Source organism: Urocitellus parryii, unplaced genomic scaffold (genome assembly GCF_045843805.1).
Source record: "Urocitellus parryii isolate mUroPar1 unplaced genomic scaffold, mUroPar1.hap1 Scaffold_92, whole genome shotgun sequence".
In the NCBI taxonomy this organism is placed as follows: domain Eukaryota; kingdom Metazoa; phylum Chordata; class Mammalia; order Rodentia; family Sciuridae; genus Urocitellus; species Urocitellus parryii.
In genome coordinates, this window is record NW_027554230.1 from 910759 (window position 1) to 926871 (window position 16113).

At 34.2% G+C, this 16113-nt stretch overlaps 1 protein-coding gene across 1 annotated transcript in view; it reads left to right on the forward strand.

The window, feature by feature from the left end:
- Positions 1-16113, forward strand: part of LOC144253099 (tubulointerstitial nephritis antigen-like) — a 78588-nt gene that overhangs the window by 26579 nt on the left and 35896 nt on the right. Inside the window, exons 5-8 of the mRNA XM_077795009.1 lie at positions 7746-7869; positions 12459-12609; positions 14745-14929; positions 15964-16008. Coding sequence (XP_077651135.1) covers positions 7746-7869; positions 12459-12609; positions 14745-14929; positions 15964-16008 — 505 coding nt within the window. The remainder of the gene's footprint in view (positions 1-7745; positions 7870-12458; positions 12610-14744; positions 14930-15963; positions 16009-16113) is intronic.

Here is a 16113-nt window from a genome sequence, read left to right on the forward strand (position 1 = left end):
TTATTTTCTGATAGTCAGTATATAGTTAATGCTATAGTATCCCTTGAAGATGCTGGTAGGATTTCCCCTTCTTCTACTGTTTTCTCTTTGTTTTCCACTATACAAAGTTTAATCTGGGGCAGAAAAGATCCATTCTTTATAGGACATATCAGGGCACATACAGGATTGCCTGGAGCCCTTAGTTTGGGCAATGATTTAGCAGATAAAACTACACATGATGTGCATATTTTCTCTATACTAGAAGAAGCTATAAATTTTCATAAAATGTTCCATGTCAATGCTAATACTTTACAAAAGCGTTTTAAAATAACTAAGGAGCAAGCTAGACAAATAATAAAACAATGTCAAAATTGTGTGACCTTTTTACCACAAGTTAATCTTGGAGTCAATCCTAGAGGATTGATACCTAACCATATTTGGCAGATGGACGTCACACACTTGCCAGAATTTGGAAAATTAAAATATTTGCATGTTACAGTTGATACTTCTTCTGGATTTTTGATGGGCTCCCTTCATGCTGGAGAAAAAACTAAAGATGTTATAGCTCATTGCTTACAAAATTTTGCCACTGTGGGCATTCCAAAACAGTTAAAAACAGATAATGCCCCTGGTTATACGTCTACTTCTTTTAAACAATTTTGCTCATCATTTGGCATTACTCATATAACAGGAATCCCATACAATCCACAGGGACAAGGCATAGTTGAAAGAGCTCATCAAACTATTAAAATGTACTTATTAAAGCAAAAAGACGGAATTGGGAAGGGGTATATATTCCCCAAAGATAAACTTAAAATAACCCTTTTTACTCTAAACTTTTTAAATTTGGATTCATCAGGACTAAGTGCTGCAGAAAGGCATATGTGTCCAAAAAATGTACATAAGCCCAAGGTACTTTGGAAAGATATTCTAACAGGACAATGGAAAGGTCCTGACCCAGTAATTGTCTGGAGTCGGGGGTCTGTTTGTGTGTTTCCACAGGAAGAACAGCAGCCGATTTGGATTCCGGAGAGATTAACTAAAGTCCTGACCCAGTGATTGTCTGGAGTCGGGGGCCTGTTTTTGTGTTTCCACAGGGAGAACAGCAGCCGATTTGGATTCCAGAGAGATTAACTAAAGCAATTTCTACAGACCAAAAAGAAGATGATTTGGCTCAAATCCATAACAGCTGATATCCAAAACTCCAATTTGGCTATCCTTACATCTTCGACAGAACCAGGATGCTTTTTTCAATATCTATTTTATTATTACCCTTTCCCATATCATGAAGTTCTATTTTGTTTTTTGAGCTCATACAGACCTAGGTTAATGTTTTGCTGATCAGTTCTATATATATATTTTTTTTTTACTATAGAGTTTTTAAACATTGCAATGGAGATTTCACCTGTAAAAAGTTATAAGGCCTTTACCATTATGTTATGTGTTGTATGTATTATGTGTGCACACTTGTGTTTTGTGTTATGTGTTTGAATGTACATATGTCCATATATCATATATGATGAGCGCTCATAAAAAAAAAAAAAAAAAAAAAGGATCCAAAAATTTTTTTTTATTCACGTGATTTAAATGGTTTAATTTAAATTGGGTAAATAACTGTTAAGAATTGTTTTAATATGTAAACAAAAAAAGGTTAACAGATCTGTTTGTTTACTTTCACCTATCCTTTTCATTATATTTAATAATTCTTTTCAAGATAATGTAAATTGTTAAGAAAATTGTTTTCTTTTAGTGCCTTCTGGAATGTTACACAATGTTTTCTTTAGCCATTATTGCCAGAATTTCTATCTTCATCCCAGTGCCAGTGAAGACAATGTAAATTGTTAAGAAAATTGTTTTCTTTTAGTACCTTCTAGAATGTTATATAATTTTTTCTTTAGCCATTATTGCCAGAATTCCTATCTTCATCCCTGTGCCGGTGAAGACAAAGATAAAACTAATCTACAGTCTCTACAATAGCCATCACTGAACCGCTTACAGAACTTGCCTAAACTATGTGTCACTTGTATGCATTGTGAACTCACTTGTATGCATTGTGAACTATCTGTTGGCAGCGCCTTGTGGTAGTGTTGGAGTATTTTTGCTGATGATGTCATCGGTGGTACAATTTTTCCAACAAGAGCTGTCAATTGGCTTAGTATATCTTCCTCTCTTCTGCTTATCGTTCAGCTATTTGGGGGCCAACAGAGGTGAGGCAAAGAACCTCACCCCCCCGCTGGTACCTCTCCACAGGTGTGGCTGTATACTGGACCGGTAGTCAATGACGGGTAAGATCCAATTACAATGGTACCAACCTAAGACAGGAGGCTGACGCCCTGAGGTCAGCTCATCCGAAGACGGGTAAGGACCATATGTAGTATTGGACAACCTAAGGCAGGCACGGTCCCTAAGCCACATGCTTGTTGTTTAAACAGAGAGGGGGAGATGTTGAGAGCCACAGCCAAAGGGGCCCCAGAAAACTTCCAGCTGCCAGCAAACTCCCAGCTGTCGGCTGATGATTGGCTCACAGTGGCCCCAGCAACATCTAGCTGATTGGCTCCTCTGCAGTCATGTTCATTGGGCTATTTCCCTGCCCTTCAGACTGCCAGCTGATGATTGGCTCACAGCGGCCCCAGCAACATCTAGCTGATTGGCTCCTCTGCGGTCATGTTCATTGGGCTGTTTCCCTGCCCTTCAGACTACGGAACTGCTCATTGGGGGACTTCTTTGGCTCCGCCCACGCGACCTAGCCAATCGGCCTCAAGAGCAGGAGGATTGTGGGAGGTGGTGGTTGGTGTGTGGGGAGAGGCTTCTGGAAGCCGGTGGTGGCAGTTGGGCTCTGAGGGTTTTTCCTGAGGAGCTGTTTTGTTTGGCGTTTGTAGTTTTAAAAATAAAGTTTGTTTCTTTTGACAAGTGGCTCCTGAATTGTGCCCAGTCAGATTGCGGCAGTTCCAAAATACAGTCAGTGGCATTGGTGGAGGACATGGGCAGATTTGATAGAGTCCTTGTTTACATATATGTTCACTTAGCTCACCTCATAATCTTCTCATGTAGTTGAGAGAAAAGCCAAGGACAGAGGAGGATGACAGTTATTTTAACTGACATGGAATTAAGGATTTTAAAATTAAAAAATCATCAAAACATTTACTTATGTCTGTATCATCAAAACATTTACTTATGTCTCTCCAGTCTCTTTTCTGTTACCCCCCTTCTCAGAGTGGAAACCCAAACCCTTCATAACCTTTAGAAAAGACACATGCCACTTCACTCCTTGTTCACCTGCTCTTGTGGCAGAATGATTGTCTTGTGTCTCAAATCGGTTTTCCAGCTTTCAGTTTTGTCTTTCTATACTAGTCACAGTCAGATGAGTAGCACTGTGATATAATTGAACACGACTTGACCAACACAGTGGGACTAAATTGATCACTGCAGGACAAATCTTCAAAAAGAAATGTGAAAATTTATTTTTTCGTCTGTATGAACAAATACCTTGGGCTGATAAAAAGTAGATTCCTGAGGTGATCTCGTGTGTTGATTTAACAGTTACCTACTCTGGCTTTCCCATACCCGGGTCTGTCTTTTCCATATATACTGTTTCTTCCCAAAGTCTATTACACAAAACACTTGAGGCTTTGATCCGCTTCATAATATAAATGATAGGAAGTGAAAAGAAATAAAGTATTTTGTATTGGAAAAAATCATGAACATTATTTTCACTTTTTAGAGCCTCACATAATTTGGCATTTTGTAAAACCACATTGCAGAGAAGACAGATATCTATTTAATTTTCAAAAACAATTGTTCCTTAGAACTGTTTGATTAATCAGCTTCTTCATTTTTAATTACCTGTTAAAATCCCTCAGGGCTAGTGTTCTAAGAAACTCATTTTAGGAAATGTGGCTCATCCATTTTCAGATATATGCGTTCTTCACTTTTTAACACCTCTGAAATTGGAATGCTTTCTTAACATTTGATCATGTGATGGGGTCAATGAAAGATGGCATTACCCTAGTAGCTTTAATAATTCTGTGTGCTGTTTTGGTCATGACTGGGCTTAGCTGTGAGGCACAGAAACTGAATGTGACAGTGACGTAAACAATGCAGACATTGATGTCTCACTAGCAAATCTAGAAGTGGGTTGTCCTACAATGGAATCGTACAATGGGGCTGAATATCCAGACTTCTTTCTTCTTTTTGCTCCATTGCACAGGGCCTTTATTTCCAAGGTCATATGAGGGTTCAACAAAATTGCTCCATGTCCATCTCTACTGCCCAAATTCCTGCCAGTAACAAAAATCAAAATATCCAGAAAAAAACAGTGAAAGTCAAGAGCCAGTCGTCTCTTAAAGAAACTTTTTATGGCTTTTTCATAAGCCTGAAAATGGTAATAATAGCAGAGAGGTGTGGGAAACAGTCATTTTGCTGTCTTTAGAAGAGGGGCTAGGACCTGCCATAGAACAATCACTGAGTATTGATATTTACAAGATCATTGAAAATTACTCTATATTTAGAAACCAGAGAAATATCAAAGGATAAGTCTTTAAATGTTAAGGCATGAAGGCAAATATCATTGAAGATGAGAGTTTCATTTAGCCACTAGCAACCAGAAAATTAGCCCTTTCTTTCTTAATATCAAATAGTTTAGAAAAAAAAATTCTTGATATTCATAGCCACTGACCTCAGACTGTAATCACAACAGAATTATATTTTCTGTTGCTTTATTTGAGTCTCAGATGTCTCTGATTATCCAATAAAAGTGGGACAAAAGTACAATTAGAGCTGGAGGGGGCAATCCACATAATGGATTGTGTATAGGTGTAGGCTCAACAGTAAGGATGTACAGAGTATATTCTGAGGTGGTTGATAAAATTGATCAGTTTGTCTCAAGCTGCTCTCTGATTGCATTCTCATTACTCCTTCAGAGATTTTACTTTAATAAGATGTGGGAGTTATTGGAGATTGTTTATCACTGTGCTTAATTCTCATATTTGTCCATAAGATCTTTAAATTCTAATTTTTAAATAAAAACATTAAAGAAAAGTAAACATTAAGTTTAACCACAAATTTGGCTAATACATACTTGAAAATATAATTAAATTATGATTGAACTTTTTTCAACGTGACAATATAAAGAATTAAAATTTCTCACATGGAAGAGTGGAAATTGTACTTAAAATTAAATTGATATTTTATTTGAAACACCAATTTTGGAATTTCTTTCACTCTTAGATGGTTCTTTTGATTCTTTTCCTTTATTAAATTATCATTTGACAAAAATACAAATTGTGTAAACTTTAAAAAAAATCTATCATTCATTGAAACCAGAGTTCTATTACCAGTTCCTAAAAGTTGTTATTTTGTAAGGCTTACCTTAATTTGTGAGTTATAAAAGCAATCTTATTTTTTAGAGGATTACAATATGTATGGAATAATGAAATATAAAATGTTCTCTGCATTTAGTATATTAGATTATCTGATATCATGAAAGAAAAAGAATCTCAAGATAATATGTGCCTGATCCACTTAAGTCCCAGAGGCTTATTTTTAGAAAACGCAATATTAAATGATTAGTAAAAATCTTTAAAAATTCAATATATGAACTTTATGAATTCATCTGGATTAGTGGATTCATAAATATGTTTTCAATAAAAATGTCATTTTGAGTGTTGTTTCTCTATGCCTTATTTTATTAAGAAGGATTACCCAGTCATACTTTTTATTTTTAAGGAATAAATCATAAAAGCAACAAATGCATGCTGATATAATAATTTAACTTAAAGTGCCTTCAGGGAAAATACATTTTTAAGAGATGAAATTTACCTGATATATATATCCTATTATTATTATCAGATTGATTGTCTCCCATGTGCAAAGCACTGTGGTAGTCTTTGTGGAAGTCACATTCTGAAGAACTTAATGCCACTGAAATGTGTATAGAGTAATAGTTATATCTTTATTGCTTCAGCAGAGCAGAAGGGATATATCCTAGGTGTTATTAAATTGGAATTCTAAAGTAATAAAATAATAACTGACACTCCACTTATTTTTCTGGAAACTTGAGGCAACTTCATGATAAATGCCTAAATGCACACTGATTGGTTGATAATAAAAAAAAATGTGAAGGTATGTGTATTTCTACCCCATTTAGAAAGATACCTTGGAGACAGAGTTTTTATCTCTGAAACTACTCTACTCAGAGCAATAAATTTGTTCTCCTCCAACTTTGAAGTTCTATGTTATCGTCCATCTAATGGCATTAGAATCCCAAGTCACGTTTCTTTTTATAAAACTACTCTTTAAGTTATCATGCAGGGACTGTACTGTGATCCGATGATGTTCTTGGCACTTTATTCCATTATCTAAGTAGCAGTGTTTTTATTAATGGATGCAAGATTTAATAACTTTCTTATCAGGTGGTAATAGTTCTCTAAATCAAAACTGAGTGCTCCTGTTAATGTTCAAATTTATAAATTATTTTGGATGGATACCTTTTAAAGAGATATGTAAATTCTAAATCTTCCTGGTTTTAGACTTAGAAGCTATTATGTACTTGTCAGAAATAATTCCTTGGAAGATATCAGATCAGTAGCTTCACTTGTTCAATTTATAATCAGAAAATTTTTAAACAGGTAAAATTTTATCTTTTACAGACATTTTACTTCTGCTACAAGGTAGTATATCTCTGTATTTCTGATAAAGTAGAAAAATTATAGAAATGGAGAATGATTTTAAGAACTCTAAAACCTGGATATAGTTCCAGGAGTAAATCTTATTTAGCTTAGAGTCCTTAGCATGGCTTAGCTTTCAGAAATCAGTTACCTTATCCACAAAAAAGAGTCAACAATATTTGCTCTAATTATGCCACACAGGGCGGCTAAGAATATTTTAAAAAATAATGAATATTAAAAGACTTTGAAAAATTTTAAAATACTCTCAAAAATTTATGAGCAAGCACGTGTGTGTGTATGGGTGTGGACATGTAACCTAAGAAGAAAATTTAATAAACAAATCCTCATTTGGTTTGATTTCTGATTTTTTGGGAAGTGAAAGTCATCACTCTCTAGTACAGTTTAGAAGAGAATATGGTATGGTGCTACAGATTTTGTTTGAGATATAAACAAAAAAAATGTCATAACATTTAATGTGCAGTCTTGGAAAGACAACAATAAAGATTGACTCAGGCTTTTAATGTGGACTTTTTGCACATTTGGTATTACACACTTTTTAATCTCCAAAAATTTAATACACATCAACCAGTTCATTTTGGTTTAGTTTCCCAATAACTGGTGTAGAATTGATGTGTTCCTTGGGCTCCAAGTGTGTTAATAGGTAGTTGCTATAAGTGCATCATCTCAAAGCCAATTTCACCTCAGAATCACACTTACTCTCCAAAATGGGAGAGACAGAAAAGAAAACATTCTTTATGAGGACAAATTTAAATAACCTCATGTGGTCTTTCACATGGATGAACAAACTCTGATTCAAGATGACAGAAACTTTGGCTGAAATTTTGCACTGCATGGTAACTCAGAAAAAACATTCTATGTATTGTTCTTGTGATTTTGTATTATAATTCCACACACTGAATTGCCATTTTTAAACACAGAGTGAACTAAAAATTCTATATAATTATACTTTATTCAGAAACTTGAATATACAAGAAAATCGAAAGACAATTATAAGCTTTATTAAAAGGCATGATATCTTCTTATAAAGGCTGTTGGGATACATTTGAGAAAATCTGATTTATCTGACTTTCTTTACTCTAGGCTTCTTTACCTGCCAAGACAGATCTTCCAGAGTTTTTTATTGCTTCTTATAAGTGGCCTGGATGGACTCATGGGCCATTGGATCAAAAAAATTGTGCTGCATCCTGGGCATTTTCCACCGCAAGTAATAGTCATTTTAATTACTTCCTCATAGACTCCCTTTTCACTCTAGAGCCTAAGAGGGTAATTAAAAAGGTTTTTAAATTAAAATATTTAAATATTAACATATGGTCAATTAAAATAAAACCATACTCTGGCAAGAGAAAACTATCTGAGGAATATAAGTTTTAGTCTAAAAATTGATCATTAACATCTAATTTTAGATACAGAACGAATTCAAAGTTTAACAAAGTAAAGTTGCCAGAATTTGTTCAATTTTTGAGAGTTAAAGCCAGATAATAAGAAGAGTATTAAGGTTCCTCTGCACCCATAGAATTATCTGTACTCCTGACATGAATATACACACCCTCACATAATTATTACATATTTTTTAGTAAGTTCACCATATATGTATGTATAAATGTGCATATATACATATATATATATATTTAGCTATTAGACTATTCTGAAGTAAAGCTTAGAATTAAATTATCAAATATGTTTTGTCTCATCTGAAATAAAAATAATTCTGACTCTAAAGTGATATAACTGATGTTTACATAAAATTAACTTACAGTTTTATATTAATGTTGATCCAAAAATGTAAAGAATGCTTCTTTTATAGCTACTTTAATAGAAGTTCATAAGTCCACTAAATAAGTTACTCAGGCTCACCCTAAGATTTTATGTCCAAAATTATCCTCAAAAAAGTACAGATTGTATTTCAGCAATTCAAAAAAAAATTGACATGATGAGAACTGGACACTATCAAAGATCTTGAGTTCTAGGCTTTATAGATAATTTCAAAAGAGTGCTCAAAAACAATTTAAAGCACTGAAAACATTACAAAGTAAATGCATAGGCTCTTGGAGCTGCGAGCTGTGAAGTAGGCTGACATCTTTGTCTATATGTCATTGCTTCATGGTATCAGTGAGTTACTCCAGAGATCCCCTTAGCAGAACTGGAGTGTTGGCCACGCTCACCTCTGGAATGGCTGCATCTGTTAATTTAACATTGCTGCCCAGACCTCCTGTGTAAATGCTCTCTGGAGCTCTATTGTTTGTATTAACCAAGTTACGGACTTTTCTAAGACCTGTTTCAGATGGGTTGGGAAAGATTTAATCATTTACATCATTTGCCCACTTATATTCATGTGGTTAATGACTTACACCTCCAAGGTGATATATAACAACTTTGCCTTAAATTTAAGCTAAATTAGTATTTCTGGACATTTAAGGAAAGTTATTAGCAGTGAAAACTGAGAGAGACTTGCTAGGCTGATTTGGAGGCTGTCTTGGTATCTCTAGGTCACAGCTTCACAGATAGCCTTAGCACAGAGCCAAGTCTAGATTGTCCTCCCACCTAATTCAAATAGTTCCCACAAAGACTATTTGAAATTATTTTGTGGTTTCAGAGGACTCTGTTTTGTATTTCATGTAGTACGTATGGTAAATTGGATCTATTATATTTGTATGTGTGTGTTAAATTTAAAAAAAATGAACTAAGTTCTAAAGATATACAGAAAATTGTATCCGGAGGTAGAAGTTGAAATAAGATAAATATTTTAAAGAGAAACTAAAAGCTACAACATGGAATAGAAGAAAAACTCAAAGTATGTACATATATAGAAAAAGTTATGTAACCAAATAAAATTCAAGCATTTGACAGAAGCTGAAGAGGTAAAGGTGTTGGAATGGTGGGAGTTATATGTGCCACAGAGTAAATTTGGAGACAGAATAAAACAAACAGGGAAAATAATAGTGTGTCTCAGAGGTAACATTCAATAAAATTTTCAAAAAGAGAGCAGAAAACAATAGACTAAACTGAGTTATTCTTAAATTTTCTGACCTTTTTCAAGCATTTCAGGTAAATTTGGATGAAACTTTCAGTGAGATCCAGAAATGTCTATATAACATAGAGCAACATATTGCATAACATTATGATTTAACACACTTACCTTTTAGTGGAAATCTAGACTGATGGGGCTTAAGGAAATTTTAGAGGTCCTCCTTTTCAATCCTCACATCTTATAAAGAGAGCCCAGTAGGTTAGGTGACTCACCTAGAGCCAAAACAGGAGACACGACTACTATTGACACCATGAAAGTGTACTTTGAACAAATTAAATTTCACTAATATTTAAAAATTTACATTCGACTCTGAATCCTTGCAGTGAATGTCAAAGCATCAAAGGATTTCTATTTTCTTTTATGATACAAGGAATTATTCCCTTGAGGATTTCAGAAATATTAGTATAGTGCCATTTACTCCTAATGAAATGTATCCTAGCATCCTCAATAGACAGAAATTGAGAAGGAAGTGGAGGTTATAGATTTAATACTTATTAAGCATATAAACTGTATTAGCACTTGCACTATGGAAAGGTACACATGCTGTAGTTACATAAAATTCATATACAGAGACACTTTTGTAAATGCATTATTTAAAATGAATTATTTTAGAAAAAAAACTTAAATGAGTATTTTGAGGGGTTCCAGTTCACACATAATTTTTTTTTTAGAAAGAGAGAGAGAGAATCTTTCTTTCTTTCTTTCTTTCTTTCTTTCTTTCTTTCTTTCTTTCTTTCTTTATTTATTTATTTATTTTGTAGATGGACACAACACAATGCCTTTTTTATTTTTATGTGGTGCTGAGAATTGAACCTGGGTCACGCCTGTGCTAGGAGAGCACTCTACCGCTGAGCCACAATCCCAGCCCCCACACATAATTCTGATGGGAAGAAAATTGACTTCCCCTGAGATAAAGAATGAATACAAAAAAAAAGAAAGAAAAAAGAAAGAAAAAAAGCTATCTGATGGCTTTAACTAAAAGTGAGTAAGGGTTAGCCTGATAGTAAACATCAAAAATGATACTGTTATAGTTATCCAACAACAAAAAATCTGTTTTTAAAATACTACTCACCCTAATTTTTTCATGGTTGCATCATTTACAATATCATGAAATCATGTTCAGAATGATGACATGTAGATTTCTGCTACTAGTAGGTTAGTTTTTCTAGTCTATTATTCTATGAAGGCAGAATTATATATTTTTTTAATTCTTGCTCATTGTAATTTTTAAGGCTACCATGCTTTTGACCTAGTAGTGCTCAATAAGTGTATTGAGGGAGGGAATGAATTTATGGCTACTACAATGCCAAGGAATTTTTTAAACAGAATAGTCAATCATAAATGATCACTGTGTTTCTCAATATAACTAGTAACATTAATTAATAGCCATGATATTAATAATAGTTAAAACTGTATTATAAATTGTATAATACATATCACTAAGTATATGTAGTGTCGGACCGTCCTCTGACAGAGGTTGAGGAGAATCACTAGACCAGCTAGTGAGTGTCTCCAGGCTGAGCGAGAGGGTAAGTGTCCCGACCCAGCGTGGCCTGGCAAAAATCACACCGAGCCCGGAGTTGAGTCGCCGAGATGGCGCAGAAACTCAGTTTATTGTGGAGGGAGAGGACTTATATAGAGAGAGGAGAAGGGAGGTGGGGGCAAAGGTAAGGGCCAATCAGAGATCGGAGAGTCCCCCAGATAGGGGTAGCCTAGGCACCCCAGTTACAGAAACAGAGCCCCGTTACCCTAGTTACAGAAACAGTACCCCATTAGGTATGTGTGTCCCATTGCTGGGGAGTTATTCTTTGTGTTTGCGGAAGCCATATCTTGGGGCCGTTCAGGCACGTACATGGAAGCCATTTCTCAAGCTCTAACTGTCACATACATGGAGAATCACAAAATCAGAATCATAAGACTGGGGATTTCTTTCCCCAGCAATTGCACTTCGGTGGTCAGCAGAGGTCCCAACAATGTAGTATTATATATAATCTACATAATTACTGTAACTATATCATTGTGTGTCACTGACTAGTAATATTAATTAATTATAACAGTTAATGATAGTTTTAAGTATATTTAGCTAAAAACATACTCACTTTGTATATAAAAGTGATGTCTATGTTTACTGAAATAAGATTAAGATAATTATTTTCAACATATTACAAGCATAAAAGTGTGCTATGTAGCTTTAAGGTATTAGATAAATTTATAATAGTTTGAATTAGCTGAAGTATGTTCTCCTGGGTGGTTAAATTAGATATCAATTTAAAAAGAAAGGATTCAGTTTACTCCAATATATCAAATTAACATGGGTGAATTTTCAGTTAATATTTTTACAATCCATTTTCTTAATTTCTCCAATTTACTTACATTCATTTAAAAATGTATTTAACCATAATTACATGCAAGATACCATGTCAGAGATAGAAGTATAAGTAACATATTGGCCTCAAGAAAACTGGCACTTGACAGATTCCTTAATGACAGGTTCAAAAGTATACAGAACATGAAAGGAACAAGTTAGCAAAGCTTTCAGTTTCCTAAGTTAAAGGAGTAATATCAATAGAATACAAACATCATGACTGAAATTATGTTGTTGTTGAACTGACTGAAATACATAGATCTATAAATGACATTGGTTCTTAATCTCAAATAATGTACAATTTTGAAAACTAAGGTTCCAACAGAAAAGGATATGTGAATTACTAGAAGCATCATGTTGTGTACCATTTGAGTATTAATCAGTATTCTATTTGAAACAGGTGTGGCAGCTGACCGAATAGCAATTCAGTCTAAGGGTCGATACACAGCCAATCTGTCCCCTCAGAATTTGATCTCGTGCGGTCCTAAGAACCGTCATGGATGCAACAGTGGAAGCATTGATAGGGCCTGGTGGTACCTGAGAAAACGTGGGTAAATAGCTGCCCAACACGTGTTTCTAGGATTTTTATGAATGTTGTCTCAAGTGACAATAAGGAAAATGTTTTGAGATTTCTTTTTTTTTTATTTTTACAAAACACAAAAAAGAAGAAAAATCTAAAAGTATGACACACACACATATATAAATACAAATAAATTTTACTTTTCTATATATACTGTATGTGGTATTTTCTGAGATAAGAAGTCATTGGAAATAGTTATTAAAGAATGTGTATATTTTTATCTAAATTAACATAAATTTTTCTTTTGACGACTCAAACAAGCATTTTCTTCTTGCTGTTCTGCACCAAGTGGTTCCAGTGAGTTCCTTCAGAGGGAATGCAGTAATCAATGTTGCTGATTCCTCAATTGTGCCTTTTAGTTAGCTAGGTCAATGAATAGAGATAAAATTCGAGGAAAAATTATATTAAAAATCTCAGAAGAATAACACAAAAAAAGTAACTTAGAGTTGCTTCAGCTCATCAGTGCCATTACTGTGTTCATCCTAGTTGGTGAAAATTCTCAGGTTGCAAATCCTTACTCTCACAGCTGACACCAGTACAGCACCATGTGGCTACTGGAGAGCTGATCTGCTTCAGAGCTGATTATTTGGCTAAGGACTGCACCTGACAACTAGTAGAATGCGGAGTGACTCCCATTTTTCATCATCCAGTCAGTGGCCTTAACTTGTCATACAACAGTTAAATGTTATGAAAGAGGGAAAGTGTCAGATATTGATAGGTAGCATTAAATTGTTAACATTTTTTTTCATGTAATTTGCCTAATAAAATGGTGATTTGAATGGGCAGCTTGGGCTGAAATTTTCCTGGTATAGTAGAGTTTGACTGGCTTCTGTTTTATGCTATGATAAAGATAAAAGATTTTCGGGAGTTTCAAAATATAAATTATTATTGATATCAAATTAAATCTCATTGTATTAGTCTGCTTGTGCCCTCATAACCACATGTCAGAGTCTGGGTGACTTAAACAGGGATTATTTTGTCTCAAAGACTGCAAGGTCCAAGGTCAAAGTGCTGGATTATTCAGTAGGAGGCAGAGATTCTCTTCCTGGCTTGCAGGTGTTTACCTTCTTGAAGTGTCCTCACCTGGTGGTGAAAGAGCTCTGGTTATTTCCTTTTTCTTCTAAGGGCACAGAATCCCATCTATGAGGGTCCCACACTTAGGCTCTCATTTGAATTAATTATGTCTCAAAGGGCCTTACAACTCCAACATGTGAATTTTAGATTCACACAATTCAGTCTATACCACTCAGCATTTAATATCAATGTAAATGTGGCATATTTTATGCTTTGTTTTCATCATGTTTCTTGCTGAGATTTTCATACTCTGTTGGACACTGTCACATTTTTTTGAACCAATTTTAGTGGATTTTTTAACGGTCATTTCAGCACTAAATATATATAAAATCAATTATGTAGTTTCAGTTCCCTTATTATCCACCTTTGTATTCAATAGGATTATATTATATTTGGAATCAAATAATTTGCACTTTGCTAAGTTTACTTTCAAAATCAGAAATCAAAATATTTAAAAAAATTTTTTGTGCATTGTGTTTATCTCATAAGTTTCTACTTTAAATGTTATATAATTGTTATACTATTTCCCCCAAGTATCATGAACTACAGACATATAATCATTAAAGTCTTATGAAAGATAGTATCTGTAACTTACATAAAATATCAACAAATCATTAAAAAAAACCCTTAAATGTACATAATTTTTCTGTAAATAACCAAAGTGGTTGTCTTTTTATATCTAATTAGACTCTTATACATTATTATACATAATTATAATCTATATTTTAATATTACCACCAGCTTTATTAATGGCTACTTTTCATCCTCAGGTAATCCTATATTGAAGATAGAATTATTTATTAAAAATTGATTGAAATAAAATTTCAAAAATAATAATAAAGAAATAATACAGGGGTAGAGAGCAATGCAGTGTCATTGAGCTGCTATGTTGGAGTCAGTTGATATTTTTAAAATTATGCATGTAGTTAACCAGCAAAATTTATGAATGTTTAGTTAAGCAAAATTGAACATAGACAGAATATTATGGCATTTCCCTAAATACTACCTTTGTTTTTTGCTTATTTCTCATAGACTGGTATCTCATGCCTGCTATCCACTTTTTAAGGACCAAAATAGCACCAATAATATCTGTGCCATGGCTAGCAGGTCTGATGGGTGGGGAAAAAGGCATGCCACCAAGCCATGTCCCAACAACATAGAGAAGTCTAACAGGATTTACCAATGCTCTCCTGCATACAGAGTCTCTTCCAATGTAAGTCTAAATAGCAAGAACTAATAATGGCTGACATCCTCAAACATATATAGCTCTGTTGTTAATATTATTTAAAAACTTTAAAACTATTAAAAATGAAATATTATATTTTCAGATTTTTTTTCTTATACTGTCCATTAAAGACTTTGAGTACAGTTTCTGTTTTTTCCTAATATTAGTGTCAAAATGGGCTTAGTTTACAATATGACCAGGAAAATAAAGTTCTTAAATTATGTTTTATAGTGTGTGTGTGTGTGTGTATGTGTGTGTATGTATACAAACTTGATAAGTAAAGCTAAGTCAAACCTGCTTTCATTGAATTTTTTGTGGTGGTGCTAAATTTATCAATCCTTTACTCCCCAAGATAATGGAAGTGAGCATAGTCACAATAGGAAATAGTCTTAGATTCCAGTTTGTCATGTTAAAATCCTAGGCAAGTTTTATTCCATGATAGCAGTGTCACCTGGCCTTCTTGACTCCAAAATATCTGACTCCTCAGTGACTCACAGTAATCTCCAAAATACAGTCCAGTATTTTTTACCATGGTAAACAGGTTTTCTATGAACTGAGTCTATTCTACTATTTTTATAGATTCATGTCCTGCCAGCATTTTTCCCTGTGCACCTGCACACAATGCTTCTGATGTATCTGTCTCTTTTCTCCAGATACATCACACTCATCCATGCATATGTAATTAGCTAGGTGATAATTTCTGTGACCCAAGGTGTTAACCCACTGTTCCATCTGGTGAAATGTTACACAAATGTCAAAGTCTAGAGCAAAATTTCATCATTTTTTAAGTTTTACTGGACTTCTAAGTGGGATTAATTTCCTTTTGTGGTTTGTCGCCATAACAATCTATGCTTCTCTCAATAATATCACTTATTATATAATAATGAAATTAGTTGTATGAATGTCTGTTTACACCACTGAGATATAAATACCTTGAGGATGGGTGCATAGTCAGTGTTTGTTTCTATCATAGTTTCTAGACTGTACTTTGTACTCAATATATACAGAAGGGAGGGAGGGAGGGAGGGACGGAGACAGGGAGGGAGGAAATTCCCTGCCTCCCTATTGAGGGTACATTGGGTAGCAACACAGAAATATTTGTACTGAAGCTGTACAATATTTGTACTGAAGCTGTTGTAAGAGTGGGAAACTTAAGGATCCAAGACTTTTGAACAC